The 22,583-nt window shown below is 37.8% G+C and overlaps 1 protein-coding gene across 4 annotated transcripts in view; it reads left to right on the top strand.

Moving 5' to 3' along the window:
• The window catches only part of LOC105468944 (alkaline ceramidase 3), a 169,437-nt gene that overhangs the window by 22,709 nt on the left and 124,145 nt on the right, over positions 1–22,583 (top strand). Inside the window, exon 1 of one of the 4 annotated variants that reach the window (XM_071075336.1) lies at positions 7,370–7,578. The exons of 1 other annotated variant lie outside the window; for it this stretch is intronic. In XM_071075336.1, the coding sequence (XP_070931437.1) occupies positions 7,542–7,578 (37 nt within the window). In that variant the 5' untranslated portion in view covers positions 7,370–7,541. Of the gene's footprint in view, positions 1–7,369; positions 7,579–22,583 lie in introns of those variants that run through there. 2 more of the 4 variants (XM_071075338.1, XM_071075337.1) reach the window with 2 other exon arrangements.

A 22,583-nucleotide genomic window follows, 5' to 3' on the forward strand; every position in this document is an offset into this window, starting at 1 on the left:
CCTTGAGGTTAGTTATAGCAGTTTCTTTAACATCCTTGTCTGCTTTCTGTCACATCTAGATGATCTTGGGATCAGTCTCAATTGATATTCTTTTGTCATTAGAGTAAGAACCATTTTCCTGGGTCTTCATATGTTAGGTAATTTTAGGCTTTATATTGAACATAAAGAATGTTAAATTGACCAGGCGCAGTGGCTCACGCCTGTAATCCCAGCACTTTGGGAGGCCAAGATGGGCGGATCACGAGGTCAGGAGATCGAGACCATGCTGGCTAACACAGTGAAACCCCGTCTCTACTAAAAATACAAAAAAATTAGCCAGGCGTGGTGGCAGGCGCCTGTAGTCCCAGCTACTCGGGAGGCTGAGGCAGGAGAATAGCATGACCCCGGGAGGCGGAGCTTGCAGTGAGCAGAGATCGCGCCACTGCACTCCAGCCTGGGCAACAGAGCAAGACTCAATCTCAAAAAAAAAAAAAAAAAAAAAAAAATGTTAAATTGTGGAGATTCAGGTATCTTTGTTTCTTATGAGTGTTGTTTCTGTTATTTTAACTGGCATTTAGTTATCTTGACTGACTTGACTTGAACTGTACACTCTTGTTTCTTGGCCAGCATGTCATTTGTCTTTAGTTGGACTTCTTTCAATCTGTTATATGCGCATGTGGTTCATGGTTCAGTCAGAGACATGGGCAGACAGAATTTAGGGATCCCTTCTTTGTTTTCCCTTTCAAGATTCCTCAGTTCTCTTCAATGCCATATTTTTTTTCTGGCTTCAGTGTGCTGGTTCCCCAGGCCAACAAGCCTGTGGTGTTACTTTTTCCTGTTTCTTATGTACTGTGTCAGCTGCACTTATCCCAAGGCTACAAGCTGCGAAAATGGGAATTCACTTTGTACGACTCCCCTTCTTGAAATGTGTACTCTGCATTAGAATTTGTCAGCTTCTTACACTCCGGTGCTTCCAGATAATCTCTTTTTGTATTATCCTAGATTTTACCATATTTTTCTGAGGGAGAATTAGCTAGTAGGGCCTTATTCTATCATTGCTGGAAGCAGAAGTGTATATGGACCTTTTTACTATGTTCCGTTTCTCCCCCCATTATGTCCATGTTTTCTTTAGATTCTTGAACATACTTGTAATAGGTGATCTAAAATCTTTTTCAGTTTCGTCGCTGTCATTTTGGCATTGCTTCTTTTGAATGACTTTCTTGCTTTTTTTTTTTTTTTTTTTTTTTTTTTTGAGACCGAGTCTCACTCTGTCGCCCAGGCTGGAGTGCAGTAGCACAATCTCAGCTCACTGGAACCTCTGCCTTCTGGGTTCAAGTAATTCTCCTGCCTCATTCAGCCTCGCTAATAGCTGGAATTACAGGTATGCACTACCACAGTTGGCTAATTTTCATATTTTTAGTAGAGACGGGGTTTTGCCACGTTGGCCAGGCTGGTCTCGAATTCCTGACCTCAAGTGATCTGCCTGCCTCGGCCTCCCAAAGTGCTAGGATTACAGGTGTGAGCCACTGTGCCCAGCCAATTTTCTTGCTTTTTAACTTGTTTAGCAATTTCTGTTTGGATACCAGACATGGTAATGGGATATCATTGAGTGAATAGATTTTGTTGTCTTCTCTTAAAGTGTGTTGGATTTTGTTCTGGCCAGCAGTTAGATTCTGATCAGCTGATCCCTTTCAAGATTTGTTTTAAAGCATATTTTGGGAGTGGTTCTAGAGTTGTTGTCTTTATTCTTTTGGTAGTTTTGCTTCATTACCAAAATGGTCTAGGATCTCTACTGGATGGTCTAAGTGTTCAGCATGATCACTGTTCTCTCTAGTCACAATGTGAAGGTCTCAAATCCTATATGTTATAGTAGTTGTTTGGTTTACAGCTCTATAGTAGTTATTTCTCCCCCTATTAGTTCTTCTCTCAGCCTAAGAGACTGTGAGCATGTGCAGTTTTTTATTTGGTGGTAGACTCGAAGATTCCTTGCAAATTTTGGGAGCTTTTTCTCCACAAGACTGCTGTGCTGTGCTTGGATTTTTTTTTCCTTACACCAAAGTCTAGAAATACTTCCTCCAGAAAGCTGAGTTTACCTCATTTATTTCCCTTTTTCTCAGGGATCACATTGCATAGAATTTGGCCTCTTTTATACTTGTTAACTGCAAGGGAAAATCCAGTCCCAGTAATTCTGTTATGGCTAGCAGTGAAAGTCCCCCAAATTGTTGTAGTGTTCTTATGGTCATTAGTTTTAATATCTATTGGATCAAGCCCATTGTGATGTTGAAGTCTATCAGGGGAACCCGTCCGCAATATTTCAACATATGTTCTTTCTATTTTCCCTAAGTATCAGCCTGTCTGAGAAATACAGAGAAAGAGTACAAAGAGAGGAATTTTACAGCTGGGCCGCCGGGGGTGACATCACATATTGGTAGGTCTGTGATGTCCACCTGAGCTGCAAAACCAGCAAGTTTTTATTAGGAATTTCAAAAGGGGAGGGGGTGTATGTATAGGGGGTAGATCATAAAGATCACATGCTTCAAAGGGCGAAAGGCAGAGCAAAGATCACATGCTTCTAAGGAAACAGGACCAGAGCAGAATCAGAAACTCCTGATAAGGGTCTGTGTTCAGCGGTGCACGTATTGTCTTAATAAATGTCTTAACAGAAAACAGGGTTCGAGAGCAGAGAACTGGTCTGACCTCAAATTTACCAGGGCTGGGGTTTCCCAATCCCAGTAAGCCTGAGACCAGGGCGTATCTCAGTCCTTATCTCAACTGTATAGGACAGACACTTCCAGAGCGGCCGTTTATAGACCTCTCCCCAGGAATGCAATTCTTTTCCTAGGGTCTTAATATTATATTCCTTGCTGGGAAGAGAATTTAGGGATATCTATCCTACTTGCATGTCCGTTTGTAGGCTCTCTGCAAGAAGAAAAATATGGCTCTTTTCTGCCCAACCCCACAGGCAGTCAGACCTTATGGTTGTCTTCCCTTGTTCCCTAAAATCGCTGTTATTCTCTTCTTTTTCAAGGTGTGCTGATTTCATATTGTTCAAACAAACATGTTTTACAATCAATTTGTACAATAGTGGTCCTGAGGTGACATACATCCTCAGCTTACGAAGATAACAGGATTAAGAGATTAAAGTAAGATGGGCGTAAGTAATTGTAAGAGTATTATTTGGGAACTGATAAATGTCCATGAAATCTTCACAGTTCATGTTCAGAGACTGAAGTAAAGACAGGCGTAAGAAATTATAAGAGTATTATTAGGGAAGTGATAAATGTCCATGAAATCTTCACAATTTATGTTCCTCTGCTGTGACTCCAGCCAGTCCCTCCATTTGGGGTCCCTGACGTCCCACAACAAAAGTCTTTTGTAACTCTACTGATTTGTACAGGGGCAGCATGTGAAGGTTGCTTCATCTATTAAACATTAAGATAGGTGTATTAAAATCTCCTACCATGTTGGTGGATTTGTTTATTTTCTTCATTATTATTCTGTTAGTTTTTGCTTTAAGTATTTTGAGGCTATGTAATTTGGTGCAAATATGTTTAGGATTATGATGTCTTCCTGGTGAACTGGATTCTTATTTTTAGTTTTTCTCTTTTAATTTTTTTTGAGACAGGGTCTCACTCTATTGTCCAGGCTGGGGGGCAATGGCACAATCACAGTTCACTGCAGCCTTGACTTCCTGGGCTTAGCTGATCCTCCCACCTCAGCCTCTGGGATAGCTGGGACTACAGGCACATGCCACCATGCCCAGCTACTTTTTTGTATTTTTAGTACAGATGGGGTTTTGCCATGTTGCCCAGGCTCTCTCAAACTCCTGGGCTCAAGCAATCAATCCACCTGCCTTGACCTCCCAAAGTGCTAGGATTGTAAGTGTGAGCCATGAAGCCCAGCCAGATCCTTCTTCTAATGCTTTTTGTTTTAAAGTTCCTTTGATTTGAAGTATTTATATATTACTGTTTTTTATTCTTTACTTAAAACCTTTCTGCATTCTTATGTGTTACTTGCATGTACTATATGCTAGGCACTTATTTTAAGGGTACCTGGGATTTGTTTTAATCAGGTATAGTTAGACACAGAGACACAGAAATGACTGTCATGAAGGAAGAAGTTTGTTTTTTTTTTAAATTTTACTTTAAGTTCGGGGATACATGTGGAGAGTGTGCAGGTTTATTACATTGGTGTGCATATGCCATGCTGGTTTGCTGCACCCATCAACCCATCTTCTAGGTTTTAAGCCCCACATGTATTAGGTATTTGTCCTAATACTGTCCCCGCCCTTGCCCAGGAAGAAGTTTTATACTCAGTTTCCTAGAAACAGGAGGAATAACACACCATGTAGGGCCACTTAAGAAAGCACCAGGGTCAGTCGGGGGGCAGAGGAAGTAGGGGGAAATATGGTCATACAGCTTTATTGTGGTTTCTGCAGGAAGGAACAGGCAAGGCATTATAAGTAGGCTTAGGCTTGGCTAGTTTTGAGTAATTTCAGTGGACGCTGGGACGTAGGGGCTGCCACTATTTGTATGGTACGTGGCCCTGGGATGATTTGGGTAGGGGAATAGTGGCCTAGAGTGTAAGAGTCTGATAAATGAGGTAGTTGGGACTATGGGCTCTGGATTGTTTGGTATGCATATGGAAGGTGCACTCCTTTGCTACCTGGCTAGCTCTGGGAGGAGCGATTCCACCAGAGTAAGCAAGGCCCCATATACCAAAGCATGAAATACAGAAATCAGAAAACGTGATTATCATAGCACTGTTCTAGGTACTTGTTGATAATGGCAGTGAGGAAAGCAGATAAGAAAGTGTTGTTGTGAACATGCATTCTATTGAGAGAAGATGACAAACGGTTAAGTATATAAGTGGTTGCTAATTGTGATAAATGCTGTAAATAAAACTAGGTAATATGATAGAGAATGGCTAGAGGACTTCTTTAGATAGGGTAGTTAAGGAAGGCGTCTCTGAATTGGTGGCATCTGGTATAAGTCCTGAAGAATGAGATGGCATATGTGGTAATCTGGGGTAATGGTGTTCCAGACAGTACTGCAAATGGCCCTGTGGCTGGAATGGACTTGGTTTGGTCTAGGAACATTGGGAAGATTAGTGTTTTGGGAATGATGGGCAAAAAGGAGAGTAATTAGAAGAGGTAGGCAGGGGTTGATTGTGTTAGCCTTGTAGACCATGGTAAAGAGATTGGCTTTTATTTTATTTGCAGTTGGAAGTGTTTGGAGTGTTTTCAGCCAGGGGAGTAAACTTTTATACTCAGTTCAGAACAAGTCAGGTACGAATACCATTGACAGTATAACGCTTGGGAGATATATTAGCATGCTACAGTTATATGATCAAAAAGGAAGATGTTGTTAAATTGGAAATGTTTTCATGAAACAAATGGCTGCAAAGGAGGATTTTGATCATAGTGGGGGACTAGGATTAATGAAGAATGAGAATGGAATTTTAAAGGAGAGAAATCATACAAAGCAGGCCTAGGTACTCAAGGTACTGTGGGGGTTTTGCTGTTATTGTTTTTGAGACAGAGCCTATGTGGCCCAGGCTGGAGTGCAGTGGTGCCATCTTGGCTCACTGCAACCTCCGCCTCCTTGGTTCAAGCAATTCTTGTGCCTCAGCCTCCCAAGTAGCTGGAATTACAGGCATGTGCCACACCTGTCTAATTTTTGTATTTTTTGTAGAGACGGGGTTTTGCCATGTTGCCCAGGCTGGTTTCGAACTCCTGAACTCAAGCAATCCTCCCACCTTGGCCTCCCAAAGTCCTGGGATTACAGGCGTGAGCCATACCATCATGGGTTTTTAAGTATAAGAACTTACTGTCAAGAACAATATATAAAGTTTAAGAATGATCAAAATAAGTGATGACAAAAATAGGTATAAATCCTGCCTGGGCAACATAGTGAAACCCTGTCTCTACAAAAAATACAAAAATTAGCTGGGTGCATGCCTCTAGTCCTAGCTACTTGGTAGGCTGAGGTAGGAATGTCGCTTGGGAGTTTGAGGCTGCAGTGAGCCATGATCATGTCACTGCATTCCAGCTTGGGTAACAGAGCAAGACCCTGTCTCCAAATATATGTATATGTCAGATAAGGCTTTTTATCTTTAACTTTCTAAAAAATATTTTCAGTCAGAGATTGGGAGACTAACGATAGATTGGTTTTAAGGGGGGTAAAGGTTGTAAGAGAAGGTGATAAGAAAGCAAAGGAGAACTCAAAGAGAGACTGCATGAAGTAAATTTATATACCATACATTAGATGGATGAAGAAAAGATCTTCCTAAAGTAAATCATAATAATTGGTAGCTATCATTTTTAAAAGTATATAGTTTTTCAAATATGTATATATATTTAAAACATTCAGAAAAGACATTGTTATAAAATATTTTTATAAGATATTTGTCCTGCTTATGTAATAGGATTGTTTTAAAGGTCAAATGAGGAAACTAATACAAATTGATTTTGTATTTCAAATCTTACTTTGAAAAGTGCTACCATTCAGAAGAGTATATATGAGTTTTTGTGATGCCCATGCATGTGCATAAATTGCATAAAACTTCTCCTATATGTCTAGGCATTACCATAACTAATTGAAGCTGTTTTGGAGTCTGTGGATGTTAATTACTACAGGTAACTTTTTTTTTTTTTTTTTTTTTTTTTGAGACAGGGACTCACTCTGTTGTCCAGGCTGGAGTGCAGTTGCATGATCTTAGCTCACTGCAGCCTTGACCTCCCAGACCCAAGCCATCTTCCTGCCTCAGCCTCCGAGTAGCTGGGACTACAGGTACATGCCACCACACCTGGCTAGTTTTTGTATTTTTTTGTAGAGATGGGGTTTTACCGTGTTGCACAGGCTGGTCTTGGCAGCTCCTGGATTCAAGTGATCCACCCACCTCAGCCTCCCCAAAGTGCTGGAATTATAGCCTGCTTTGCTTATTATTGCCCTCTGTTAGGAGAGTCTTTTTAGGTTTATGTATGGTAAGCATGCTGTACAGCTAGCTTCCTAAATTGCTCTACCAGCTGTGAAACTGGTACAAAGCTGTTGTGTATGATCAATAAATAAATGATTTGCTTTTTTAAGATACTAGACAAAACATGGCATTAATTTAAAACATGATCTGAAATTTAAGCTATATATTGCATGTATTCCTTAAAATCTATTCTGTTTCTTTTGCCTGGCATATTTTTTCCCCAGTGTCTTACTTTCAGTAATTAAATTACCATATATTTATATATGGGAATACACACATTTATAATCTCACAGTTTCTATGGGTTAGGAGTCTGGATCCAGTTTAGCTGAGTCCTTTGTTTATGATTTCACAGGGCTGCGGTCAAGATGTTAGCTGGGGCTGTGGTCTCATCTGAAGCTTAACTATGGAAGAATCCATTAGCAGAATTCAGTTTCCTGTGGTTATAGGACTGACAGGCTTCAGTTTCTTGTTGGCTTTTGGATGGAAGCTGCCCTTAGCTCCTGGAAGCTGCCCTTCAAATATGGGACTACCAAAATAGGCAGACCACAACATAGCAGCTTGTTTCTTCAAAGCCAGCAAGGGAATGAGAGACTTCAGCAAGATGGGTGCTACAGTCTTAGGTAATGTCACCACATACACATAATCGTGTGTCTCTTGTCACCTTGCCTTATTGTCTTGGTTAGCAGCAAGTCACAGTTTCTGCTTATACACAAAAGGAGGGAGTTACATAAGACTGTGGATACCAGGGTATGGGGATCTGGGGGCCACTTTAGATATCTGTGTTTCACATACCTTATTTTTATATTTCCAAGTGCAGTAATTATTGTTTTCTTTTTACTTTTTACCCTGTGACCAGGTCAATAAAGACCAATGGTCTTCTTGTTCCTTTGTGCTAGTGGGTGTTTACTTTTCTATTTCATTTAGCTACTAAGTAGCCCCACAAGCATCTCAGCTCTATATAGATGATCTCAGATCCATTTCCTATCCTTGTGTGGTCCAAGGCCTCATCTCTCATTCCTGTGTGAGCATTGAAACCCAACCTCCTATGGTACTGAGACAGACAACTCACTGCCTTATCTCTTACCCTCTGTAGGGCAGTCATAACTTAGTTATTACTATATTAGTTTTCAATTGCCTCTTTTTTTTTCTTTTTCCTTTTAAGAAGTACTTTTAGTTTTTTTGGAGCCCAGCTGTACATTTAAAAATATTATTTGTTAAATTTTTACAACTCATCTAGGTATTTGTAATGAGAGAATTTTTGGGTTTTCTGTCACATTGCTTAATAACTATTTCTTTGTTTTCTTTTAGCCAAGGGTTTATTTCAATACTGGAAATACTAAATGTTATATACACATATGTGTACTTAAAAACATATAAGTGCATCAGATAATCAGTATTAGCACACATGGAAATATAGAGTTGAGAAGTATAGCATATGAAGACTTTCACGATCTGCCCCTTGATTCCCTCTCTAATGGCCTTTCTAAACACTTGCACTTTTGTATGGTACTGCTTTTGTATTCCTGAACACAGAATGCAGCTCATAGTTTCATGTATTTGCATACATTATTGTCTTTGTCTGGAATGCTCTGCTTTATGCCTACCATCTCTCTTTATTTTGTTAACTCAGCCTTATTTCTTTTTTTCTTCTAAATTCACTTTTTTTGTATTTTTAATTATTCTCTTTTTCATTTCTAGGGGTATTGTTTCTTTTTTTCAAATCTGCCTGGCCATTTTTGTTATTTTTTCTTCCTTGGTTATTTTTTTTCTTGCTATCTTATATTTCTTTAAATATTTTAAAAACACAATATTTCATATTCATTAATTTCAATATATTTCATTTTTGCTTGTCTAATTCTGTGCTTATTGTTTTGCTGATTCTCTTTTATGGCTGCATGTTTCCTCACATATTCTTGTGATTTTTTTTTTTACCATGAATTCATTGTCGTGGAGACTTGAGAAATCTTTGAGACCATCTTGGATTGTAAGGTCATGAGGGGAGGACCCCTGTGGTTTTGTTCATTGCTGTATCCCAGGGCTTATTACAGTGTCTAGTACATGAGACTCTCAATAAATATTTATTGGATGAACAAATTACATGTCCACACCTTACAGACAGTGCTATAATTATTTATATGTGTTTATTTTCTCTACTATATTGATAATACCTCAAGTTAGAGAACTTTTTGGCTTTAACACCATATCCCCAGCATTTAGCACAGTGTCTAATATAGATTAAGTTCTCAGTAAATATTTGTTGAATGAATGAGGAGTTGCTTGGCATATTCTGCCCAATGAAATCTTCAGAATAAATAAGACTTATTTTGCCTGTTTGTCATTATAAAGTCATTTTAATAAAATGGAGGATACTAGAGAAATGATGAATCAGCTCACATAACTAGTGCACATATTGCTCATGATTGATTAAAGCAGAACCATTTTCCAGACTGAACTCCAAAGTCACTGAAGGCTAATCACATTAACTATTCCTGTACTTATAGATTTCAAGGCATAGTGAGTATACAAAATGTTCAGCCAATAAATATGTACCAAACATCTACTATATGTATATTAGTTTGCAAGATACGTGATATGTATTTTTTCCCAGTACGTTATGTACTAGCTAAGGTATACACTTAAAAATGTGAAAAGGGTAAATAGAACACAAGATAAATGATTTATTATAGTAATCACTGAGTACGGTGGCTCACTCCTGTAATCCTAGCACTTTGGGAGGCTGAGGCGGGCGGATCACTTGAGGTCGGGAGTTTGAGACCCCTGGCCAATATGGCAAAACCCTGTCTCTACCAAAAAATACAAAAATTAGCCAGGCAAGGTGGCGTGCGCCTGTAGTTTCAGCTACTCTGGAGGCTGAGGCATGAGAATCGCTTGAACCCAGGAGGTGGAGGTTACAGTGAGTGGAGATCGCACCACTGCACTCCAGCCTAGGCGATAGAGTGAGACTCTGTCTCCAAAAAAAAAAAAAAAGCATTACAGTAATAAAAGAATTGTCTTAAAACAGTGTCATTTAATCATATAGAATACAATTGAATAAATTTTTCAGAGGTTCAGATGAATCCAGTATTGTGATATTATATATATATACACATACACACACACACACACACACACACACACACACACACACACATATATATTTTCATCCACGGTTCCTGGCTCATAATTTTCATAACCCTTGATATAGTCTTTTGTTGTAATGTTGGGACACTCTAGGCTTCAGAAGCAGGCCTCAGGAAACAGAATCTCTCTCTCTGATCTTCTGCTGCCCTCCTTTCACCTGACCAAGGCAGGACTCTAATCTGATAGTGAGTCATCTGACTGTTTATTTGAATCCTTTAAAATATCCTTTGTAATAAACTGATAAACACAAATAAGTGTTTCCCTGAGTTATGTGAGCCATTATAGCAAATTAATTGAACCCAAAGAGGGGGTTGTAGGAACCCCAACTTGAAGCCAGTTGGTCAGACAGTCTGGAGGTCTAGACTTGTGACTGGTGAAAAGAAGAGGCTCTCTTGTGGGACCAAGCCCTCAACCTGTGGTTTCTGAGGCTATCTCCAAGTAGATAGCTTCAGAATTGAATTGAATTGGAGAACACCCAGCTGATGTCTGCTGTAGAATTGCTTGCTTGCTTGGTTTGTGGGAGAAACCGCCACATATTTGGTCACAGAAGTCTTCTGTGCTAATGATTGTTGTGGAGTGATTAAAATAGGAAAAACGAGTGTTGTTTTGTTTATACTCACAAGTTATAGTTGCCAGAATTATATAGTTATTAGTATAGACCAACACTCATGATTGTATTTCTTCTGTTTTCTTTCTCTTCCTTTGCATTTTCAGCATGAAGGTTGTATTTCTTCTGTTTTCTTTTTTGTCCTTTGCTTTTTCAGCATGAAGAATACAGCTTCTTGTTAAAGGGACATAAGATTGAATCCAGATATTCCCATTTAGCAGCTATATTACACTGGAAAAATTTCTTAACCTCATTGGGCCTCAAGTGTTCTAATATGTAGAATGAGAATGATAACACCCGCCTTATAAGGTGATATTTTGTATCAAAAGAGATTATATAAATAAAGTCACTAGTATGGTTATAGGAATATAAACTCAATAGGTCTTGTTTCCCTTCTGCTTTATTCTTTCTTTCATTATCTACCCTGTGTTTTTTCCGCTTTCACTCTCTTTATTTTTTAAAAATAAAAACCAGGTTTTAAAATAACAAATTTAGTATTTAGGTTGAAGCTTAATAGGAAAGACCATGCAAATATTCCAGTTATATGTGTGTGGGGGTTTAACAACACTGCTATTTTAGTTGGATCACAGAGAAACCTCTGTTTACTGCTGTGGCACACTTGTCTTGGCTGACTGATCCCATTTTCTCTGGTTTTCTTTAAAGCAGTTTTTTTCAGACCTTTAAAAGCTGACACTCGGGCAGTGAGTACCCTGGAAAATAATATCTTGTTCCAGTAGAACTTGGCCCAAAGGATTCTGGTAGAACTAGCATAATTCATTTGAGAGATTTGGAATTTTTTTAAAATTTAAAAACTTCTGTTTTTTAGTCTTTAATTTTTGTCTTACGCTGAGGAACTTGATATAAATTAAACACTGTTTAAGAAATTAAGTTAAATTAAATAAATTCAGAAAGTCTTAGGCAGAGCAGTTCATCAAGAGAAAGAAAGGAATAAAAAGCATCCAAATTGAAAAGGAAGAAGTCAAATTGTCCCTATTTGTGGATGACGTGACCTTTATATAGAAAAACCTAAAGACTCTACCAAAAGCCTTTTACAACTGATCAATAAATTCAGTAAAATTGCAGGATATAAAATCAATATACAAAAATTAGTATCTCTATACACAAACAGTGAACTAGCTTGAAAAGAAATCAAGAATGCAATCTTGTTTATAATAGCTACAAAAAATTACATAGGAATAAATTTAAGGAGGTAAAAGACCTCTGTGAGGAAAACTACAGAATACTGATGAAGGAAATTGATGAGGATATAAACAAATGGAAAGACATCCCATGCTTATGAATCAGAAGAATTAATATTGCTAAAATGACAGTACTAGCTGGGCATGGTGACATGTGCCTGTACTCCCAACTAGTTGGAAGGCTGAGGCAGGAGGATCACTTGAGCCCAGAAGTTCAAAGCTTCAGGGAGCTGTGATCACGCCACTCTACTCCAGCCTTGGTGACCAAGCAAGACCCCATCTCTAAAAAAAAAAAAATAAGTAAAAGAAAATAAATTTTATAATCAATATCCTTGTATTTGAATCCTGACTTTGCCATTTACAAGCTGTGTGATCTTGTATATATTTATACAAATTACTTAATTTTGATTTTCACCTTCCTTAGCTGTCAAATTGGATTGAAAATACCTCATTGGGTGGATATAGTAATTTGTGCTTGTAATCCCAGCTACCAGGAAGACTGAGGCAAAGGAACGCTTGAGCCCAGCAGTTTGAGACCAGCCTGGGCAACATAGCAAGATCCTATCTCAAAAAACAGAGAGAGAGAGAGAGAGAGAGAGAGAGAAAATACTTCATAGATTTGTTTTGAGGATCAAATTAGACAATGTAATGATTTCGTACACTCTCAAATACCATATAAATTTTGGTTAATGGCTTTCTTAAGAATTTATAACATCAGATAATACAATTAAATTCAAACTACCTTTTTTTATTTTTATTTTTTTATTATACTTTAAGTTCTAGGGTACATGTGTACAACATGCAGGTTTGTTACATATGTATACATGTGCCATGTTGGTGTGCTGTACCCATTAACTCGTCATTTACATTAGGTATATCTCCTGATGCTATCCCTCCCCTCACCCTCTCCCCACAATAGGCCCTGGTGTGTGATGTTCCCCTTCCTGTGTCCAAGTGATCTCATTGTTCAATTCCCACCTATGAGTGAGAATATGCGGTGTTTGGTTTTCTGTTCTTGTGATAGTTTGCTGAGAATGATGGTTTCCAGCTGCATCCATGTCCCTACAAAGGACACAAACTCATCCTTTTTTATGGCTGCATAGGATTCCACGGTGTATATGTGCCATATTTTCTTAATCCAGTCTGTCACTGATGGACATTTGGGTTGATTCCAAGTCTTTGCTATTGTGAATAGTGCTGCAATAAACATACATGTGCATGTGTCTTTATAGCAGCATGACTTACAATCCTTTGGGTATATACCCAGTAATGGGATGGCTGGGTCAAATGGTATTTCTAGTTCTAGATCCTTGAGGAATCGCCACACTGTTTTCCACAATGGTTAAACTAGTTTACAATCCCACCAACAGTGTAAAAGTGTTCCTATTTCTCCACATCCTCTCCAGCACCTGTTGTTTCCTGACTTTTTAATGATTGCCATTCTAACTGCAAACTACCTTTTTTAAATCCATGAACTGAAAAGTTATTTATTTTTCAGCTTTAAAATGTCTGACATTTTAACTAAAACTGTGAGCTTTACCTAACATAGTGCCTAAGCCCAACCATAGGTGTTCATTCATTTGTGGAGTGAAGGAATGAATATGTTCAACCTCTTGGCATTGGCATTATATATTACTATTAAAAACTAAATTACCAGCCAGGCACGGTGGCTCATGCCTATAATTCCAGCACTTTGGGAGGCTGAGGTGTAAGGATCGCTTGAGCCTAAGAGTTCAAGACCAGCCTGGGTTGCACAGGGAGACCCTGTCTCTACAAAAAATTACGAAATTAGCTGGGCGCAGTGGTGCACTCCTTTAGTCCCAGCTACTCAGGAGGCTGAGGTAGGAGAATCACTTGAGCCCAGGAGACTGAGGCTGTAGTGAGCCGTGGTCATGCCACTTCACTCAAGCCTTGGAGACAGAGCGAGACCCTGTCTCGAAAACAAACAAATGCAAAACTAAGTTAACTCTTTAATAATTAGATAAATGCAGATACCATTGTGTCTTTCTTTCAATAAGCCTCATCAGGATTCAGAGGCATTACCTTAAACTCTCACATTTGCTGTGGATATATCATAGACATGTAATTGTCACAAATGTTGGAGGCCACATAGTATAATTAATATGCTTAGACTTAGGTTTTAATCCATTCCTGCCTCTTACTGGTTGAGCAACTGTTGGTAAGTCATTTAATCTTTGGAGCTTCAGTTTCTCTAGTAAATGGTGAGACTACTCCCTTACAAGGTTACTTTGGAAATTAAATGTTATATGTATTTATAAACCATAAAGTGGCATAAAATATAGAAGTTTTTATTTTATTAAGGTTGACAATATGAGCTGGGCCATATGACTGATTTTTTACATTCATGAAAGTGTGTAGAAAATATTGCAAAGATCTCACAAGTTTGGATATTTGAAAGGACTGAAAGTCTCCTTAGAGAATATTTAGCTTTCATTTAAAGGCAAAGGAAACAGTATAGCAAAAGAAGGAAGAGGAGAGGCAAATGTTGAGGGTATGGAAGATAATCAAGGAACAAACTCCCTTAGGATCTTAATCTGCATGGAGGCCTGCTTCATCTCTGCATTGAATCACCAAGATCTGTCTGATAAATCTTGGCTTCAGGATAGCTCAAGGCAGAAATTCCCAATGAGGTATTTTATGTTGCTCTGGTCATGGAGTATTTTTCCCCCTAGTACTTTTAATACTTTATTATTATATTTTTAAAATATATTTGGAATATAGCCTCGTGTATAATGTGGAGAAAGGATTAAACTTAATTGATTTCAAGATGATTTTTACCCAGTTGCCTCAATACCATTTACTGAATACTTCCTCTCTACTTTTAATGATTTGAAATGTCAACATTATTATATACTAAATCCCATATGTTTTTGGGCAGATATTTGAACTTTCTAGGCTGTTTTATTGATATCTCTCTTATATCTCAATATCATATTGTTTTAATGATTTTATGTAACTTCATATTTGCCTCCATTATGGTTCCACTTTCTGCATTCCCATTGTACCCAGGTTCTCTATGTCACTAGCAGGAAACACTGCACATTTAAAGACTTTGTATTTTTGTTTAGGGCCAGGAACAGAAGGAAATAATTTTTTAATGTATTCTATGGTACCAGGAAGAGAAAAAGTAGAAAGAGAGATGTAATAGGGCTGGGGAAGGAGGTATTTAGTCTCCAATCAGGACACTCTGGTTTGAGTCTGCTTCTGATGCTTACTGTATACATGTAGACAAGCCAGTTGACTTTTTAGCTTCTCTGTTTCCCTCATTTGCAAAATGAGGAAAATTGATTAGGTCACTGCTTCTTAAATTTTTCCACTGAAGCATCCTTAAGGAGCAGAAAAAAGAAAACAAGTACCTATGTGTGAAGATGAAACTGCAAGCAGCCTGCCATAAGTAAAAAATGTTTTTTTTAATATTCACGAAAGATTTTTGGTACATTGTTTATATAACATTGGCTGACAGTAAAAATTGGAAATAAGCTAAATGTTACTTAATAGATAATTGTGTAAATAAAATATGATGTAGCCTTATAATAAAATACTGCATAGCCAACAAAAGGATTGAAATTATATATATTGAAAACATAATTAGGGCTCTGGCTCCATTTCTCTTAGTCCCCCCCTGTTCTTTCCTCTTTATATTTCCAGTTTTGACCTTAATCACCAACTAAGACCTGGGAAAACGCTGGAGTTATGCAATAAAAAGGTTCCCATATCTGGAACCATTTTGGAACACCTAATTTTAAACTAATTTTTAATTATTGGCCCTTTAAATTTTTGCTTGTTAGAACAGGAAAACTTCTTTGCTGTTTGGATATGGAAGAGATTCTGAAAAGGGATTATTTCAACTGTTCAAATTCTTGAAACATCTTTACACAGGTACTATTCATGGGATCCTTACTGTTGTACAAAAGCCCGTGCTTCCAGAGTTGCATCAGGACCTTTCATAAAGTTTTAGTCTTCATTTTTGTCCTCCTATGCCATAGTTAAGGGGCATAAAAAAAACTAGTGGAGTGGGCTTGGCGGCTCACACCTGTAATCCCAGCACTTTGGGAGGCTAAGGCAGGCAGATCGCTTCAGCTCAGGAGTTCGAGATCAGCCTGGGCAACATGGTGAAACCCTGTCTTAAAAAAAAAAAAAGAAAAGACTAGTAGAATCCCCCCTCCAAGCTTTCTCACTACTGTCCCACGAAGTAGAAATCTTTGAAACAGAAGTATATTATGGGAACTTTGCTAAAGAATGCCCCTCTGCCCACTTAAATCCTCCCAATTCTGGCAGCCTGTGAATAGAAGATTGGCTTGATCCTGTGATAGACTTTGAGACTCATGTTAGACTAGTGCTGTACTCTCTTTTTCTCAAACTTTTTGCTTTCAGGACCACCTTCTGCTCTTAAAATTATTGAGAACCCAGAAGAGCTTTATATGTGGATTTTTTCTACTGAAGTCAGCTGGATTTTCATATATGCTTTTGCATTTGATCTGTGTAATCTGTTGTTTTGGTTGATATATTTAAAGAAAATTAGGCTTTACACAGATATATGTAGTTGTTGAAGGGAGTTTTTGTTGTTGTTGGTGTTAGTTTTTTGTTAGTTTGTTTGTTTGTTTTTGAGACAGAGTCTTGCTGTTGCTCTGTTGCCCATGCTGGAGTGCAGTGGTGCAATCTCAGTTCACTGCAACCTCCACCTCCTGGGCTCAAGTGCTTCTCATGACTCAGTCACCCGAGTAGCTGGGATTACAGGTGTGTGCCACTACACCTGGCTAATTTTTGTATTTTTGTAGAGACAGGGTTTCAACATGTTGGCTAGGCTGGTCTCAAACACCTGGCCTCAAGTGATCTGCCTGTTTCAGCCACCCAAAGTGCTGGGATTACCCACATGAGCCACCACGCCTGGCCAGGGAGGAGCATTTTAATAGCCTTTCTAGATAATTGTGGATGTTCTTTGATATTACGTATACCAAAACTTGACAAGTGGTAGTGTTAAGGTTAATTGGAATGTGGAATCTGAGATCATATCATTGAATTTTTCTTGCCATCATACATTAAGATCCATTGGCCTTTCTTGCACTTTGAATGGACTTTTACCTATGCATCATTTTATAGCACTGTGCATAAATCATTTGGAAAATGTTGGTTTGCTGTTGATGCAGATCTTCCGGATATTGAGATATTTCTTTATGTAATATTTTAAAAATCACACGTGTTATCATCTCTGACAGAGATTATCATCTCTGACATCATCAGACGTCTTTAAGTATTAGGAAGCTGTCAAGCTCATTGTGGTAGATGCACATTTTCCAAAATTCTTATTTTTGCTTGAATTTTATTGCTGGCAAAAAAAAAGGAAAATATACTTAGCTGTTTTTTTTTGAAAGGACAAGGCTTAATTTGCTCATTTCGAGGAAGGCATCTTCCAAATACCCAGGAATGAATAATCATAGTTTACTCATCAGTTTGTCTTTTAGGTAAAAATGTGGTTGATGAAAAAAGCGGCCAAGTTGAGCTCACATCTCAAAACAGTCATACAAGTGCTATTCCTTGAGACAACATTATACTTTGGTATATAGTAGAAGTTCTTTATGCAAATTCCATTTAATGATAGAGAATATTAAAAAGATGTGCACCTAAGAGTTGAGATTTAATACAATTAGTAATTTTTATTGCTTCATCAAAGGCACTGTTAATTGAAGCTGACTTTTTTTTTTAAGCTATGAATATATAGTAGTGGAAAAGAATACAATGATTATAGTACAGACTGGTTGCTACTGCCCTAATTTGTGCAAAAGTTTATCCACCATTGCTTTTATGCCATTAATGTAAATGTGCCATTAGTGTAAATGTCAATACAGTGCATAAGTTAAATAACTCTAAGTATTATGAAAATAATTTTGACCTCAAAGACTCCAAAAAGGGTACATCAACCACAGTTTGAGAACTGTTGCTTTAACCTACTAAAAAAGATTTGTCTACTTGAACGTAGTATTTACATTTCACTTTTTGGAGTCTGCTGCTTTATAGAGAAAGGTTTTGTTTGTTTTTTGAGACAGAGTCTTGCTATATTGCCCAGGCTGAATTCAAACTCCTAGGCTCAAGTGATCCTCCCACTTCAGCCTTCTGAATAGTTGGGACTACAGGTGCATGCTGCTCTGCCCAACTTATAGAGGAGTTTTAATAGAGTATATTTTAGCAGTAAGTAAGAAGATATAATTAATTTCTCATTTCAGATAATGGGCCCTATTCTATGCAGAGACTTGTTCAAAATCCTCGTTGGTGATCTTCCTACCACCAGAGGAAGTTTTATATATTTCCTCTTCTATTTAAAGGCTTTTTCAACAACTAGATCTGATGAGATGCCTAATAATCTTGGCATCAGGAAAGACTTTAAATTCTGAGAACCTGTGCCAAGATTGCAAGGAGAGAACACTATTTGTTAATTAAAGAATATACAGATTTCTAGGGAAAATGAGTTCCTCTTGTGGCCTTTTTGCTAATATTAAAAACAACACTACTAATATAGTAGCCCGTATCTATTAGGACCTTGTATGTGTCAGCCACCATGCTAAGAACTTTATTATAATGAAAAATCTGTTTGGGAATATTTATGATGAATGCCCTGCATATTTAAAGTTATTTCTTCCTTCCTTCTATGGAAAGAAAGCAGATAACTTTCCCAATACTTCTGACATTTTATTAGTTTTTCAGCAGTGTAATCATTATATTACATGCTTTTGGTTGTCTTCTGTGTGACCAATTTGGAATATCAGTTGGAAACATATCCTTTCATCATTGAAATCTTAGTCAAATGTATGTCTTTCTTCTCTTTGAATTTTCCTATCTCACAGACATCTTAATTCAAGCCCCCATTATAATTTATATTGCAGTATTGTCCTATTTTGTGCTTTTGTATCCTCTTGCTAACATCTCCAGACTATTAGGCTTATCTTAAAAGTTAATTGTCTTTTTATCCTTCCTCTTTATCATTTGCTCTTTATTTTTTAGGGAGATCACAGACATGTTATTTATGTTTATCTTCTAGTTTATCTTAGTAGCTTTATCTCCTGACATTCCTTTCCCCTAGACATGTTACTTTGCAATATTCCCTAGGCATACTATGTTCTCCTGTTTTTGCACATATATGGTTGACCCTTGAATAACATGGGGGTTGGGGTGCTGAGCACAACCCCCGACCCCAGTCAAAAATTCATGTACAATTTTGACTCTCCAAAAGCCTAATTACTAATAGCTTACTGTTGACTGGCAGCCATACTGATAACATAAACAGTTGATCATTAACATATATTTTGTGCATGTATTATATACTGTATTCTTCTTACAATAAAGTAAGTGAAAGAAAATAAAATGTTATTAAGAAAATCAGGGCCAGGTGCAGTAGCTCATGTCTGTAATCCTGGTGCTTTGGGAAGCCAAGGTGGGGAAGATTGCTTGAGGCCAAGAGTTCAAGACCAGCCTGGGCAACATAGCAAAAGCCTGTCTCTAAGAAAATCATAAGGAAGAGAAAATATATTTACTATGCATTAAGTGGAAGTGGATTGTCATAAAGGTCTTCATCCTCATCATTTCACATTGAGTAAGCTGAGGAAGAGGAGGAGCTGGTCCTGTCTCCGGGGGTAAAGGCAGAAGAGGTGGAGAAGGTAGAAAGGGAGGCCGGAGAGGCAGGCACAGTTGGTGTGACTTTGTGGAGACACATGTAATTTCTGTCTAACTTTTTTGCTTTTTCATTTCTCTAAAAATGTTTCTATATGATAACCATATTTTTCCTCTATTTGTTTTAGTTTCAGTGCTAGTATCGTATAAGGGTCTATGTCGTAAAAGGAGTCAAAGCAGTCTTGAATAATAGGAACCCTTCTGGCCAGGTGAGGGGTCTTACTTCCATAATCCCAGCACTTTGGAAAGCTGAGTGGAAGGACTGCTTGAGGCCAGAAGTTTAAAACCAGCCTGGGCAACATAGTAAGACTCTGTCTCTATTAATCAAGATAATAAATAAAATAATAGGAACCCTTCTGCCAGATTGTCTAATGTCAGTTTGTTTTCAGGCACTGCTTCTTCTACATCTTCTTCCCCATTCTGGCATTGTTTCAGAAGCACTCATTTCTATCAAGTTATCTTCTGCTAATTCCTGTGATGTAGTATCTATTAGTTATTTAATTTCTCCAAGATCCATATCTTGAAACCCTTCACCCTCTACCTTTTTGCCATATCTATAATTGTTTCATGATTTCCTTGACTGACCCTGTTGTAAATCTTGTGAAGTCATGTGTAGGACATCTATACACAATTTTCTCCAGCAGGAATCTATTGTTTTGGGGCTTGATGGCATTCATTACTTTTTTCTATAATGATGGCATCTTCTATGGTGTAATTTTTCAGACTTTCATGATGTTCTGTCTATGGGCCTCTCTTTCATAGCACTGACAATCCTTTCCATAGAGTACTGTGTTTACATGAGTCTTAATGGTCCTTATGATCCCCTGATTTAGAGATGTTGCATTTAAGGGGGTAGATCACCTTGATACTTTTGGTGTTGAACTTATGGGGTTCTCAGTGGGCAGACACATTTTCCAACATTGTTCAACATTTAAAAAAAAAAAAAAAAAAAACCTTTAAAAGACAGTTCCTTACTAGCAAGATACTTCTGACCTCAGGAACAAAGCATCAATGGAACCAATCCAGAAAAGGGTTCTTGTCTTCCAGGCATTTTTGTTGCATAACCAGAGACTGGCAGCTGGTTTTGTCTTTTCCCTTCAAGATTCGGGGGTTAGCAGCTTTATAGATAAGGGCAGTCCTGATCATAAATCCAACTGCATTTGCACAAAGTAGTAGAGTTAACCTATCCCTTCCTGCCTTTAATCCTGGTGCTTGCTTCTCTTCCTTACTAATAAATGTCCATTGTGGCATTTCTTTTTTCCAGAATAGGATACTTTTGTTTGCATTAAAAACCTGTTCAGGCAGATATTCTTTCTCCTCAATATTCTTAATGGCATCTGGGAACTCGTCTTCTATCTTTTGGTCTACAGAAGCTGCTTCTCCTGCCATCTTGACATTTTAAAGCCAAACCCCTTTCTAAAATTATCAAACCATCCTGTGCTGGCATTAAATCTCCAGCTTTAAATCCTTCACCTTTCTTTTGCTTGAAGTCATCATATAATGACTTTGCTTTTTCTCGAATCATATGAGAATCTAGAGATAGGCCTTTCCTATAGCAATCCCGGACCCGCATAAAAGCTACATTTCAATACAAGATAAAAAAGTATTTCACAAAAAGTGCAAAGTTTTTGCTCCTGCTGGCATAGCTGCAGTGATGCCTTCACAAATTCTCTTTTCATTTTTTTTTTTTACAGTGATCTTTACACTGGATTCATTTGTTTTGAAATGGTTGGCAACTGCAGCTGCAGACCTCGAAGTACAGTACATATCAAGCAATTAAACCTTTTCTTGTTATGTAATGACTTTTCTCTGCTTCTTGGGAGCACTTCTAGCATCATTAGTGACACTTCATATAGGTCCTGTGTGTTATTCAAGGTTTACGATATTGTACTAAACACGATAAAAATACATGAGAATCACAAGAGATCACTTTTTACTGCTATATGCAATTTACTAGAGAGATGAACTGCTCACAAGGAGATGATTAGCATCACGTAGTGTTTTAAGCAGATGCTTGTGAGACTTGAGCTCACCACAGTAGTAACAGGAGACGGCTTTGGAATTATTACAGTAGTTGCAGTATGTACTAAGTTAATCTTATGCAGTTATGATTTAATACTACATCTTCACATTTGTTTCTATTTTTCTTGACTGTGAATAGTGCTGTGTACCATCTGTAAGTATATATGTAAGTTCTGATAAATTTTAACTTTTTATAATAGATTTATGTATATGTTAGTAAATGATAAAATAGACTAGTATTTACATATGTTTTATGCATCCATGACATACCTTTTTCTTAATTTTTTTTGTATTTCCAAGCTACATAGTTTGTCTACAGATTTTTTCAAATTATCACAAACCTCCAAAAAGTTTTCCAATATATTTATTGAAAAAACTCACAAAGTATACCTGTGCAGTTCAAACCTGTGTTGTTCGAGAGTCAACTATATGTGTTATCTCTGCCCTGAATAACCTTCTCCTATGCATCCTTTAAATTCAAATATTATCCCTTCAGTGAAACCTTTATCAATTGTACCAAGCCAAAGAAGCAAAAAAGGAAATGCAACACCAGTAATCACTCTGCCCAGCATCGATTTTACGATGAAATTGCCTTCAACCAAATGAATGGAAACCGTCCCACTACACACACCTTTTTTGGCCAAGGGAATCCCAAAGAACCTGAAAAACTGGTTCAGGCCATGACAGGAAAAGAGAGGTCCGACATGTCTGCTTATAACCCCTCCCTTTGGAGCTCAGGCACAAGCTGACCAGTGTCAACATTAAAATAGAGATCATAAAAGACTGACAACCAGATTCTTTTTGCAATAAGATACACAACTGCAACCCAACTCTCTGTTATAGTATCACATGATAGATGGCAGGCCCTGAAGGAAATAAAAGTCTTTTACCCCAAACAATATTTCTTTGACATATTTTGAAATGGCCCTGCAAAGCCATCTCTCATGGGGAAAATTTGCGTACAGAGAATCTT

Source organism: Macaca nemestrina, chromosome 12 (genome assembly GCF_043159975.1).
Source record: "Macaca nemestrina isolate mMacNem1 chromosome 12, mMacNem.hap1, whole genome shotgun sequence".
NCBI classification, from domain to species: Eukaryota; Metazoa; Chordata; class Mammalia; order Primates; family Cercopithecidae; genus Macaca; species Macaca nemestrina.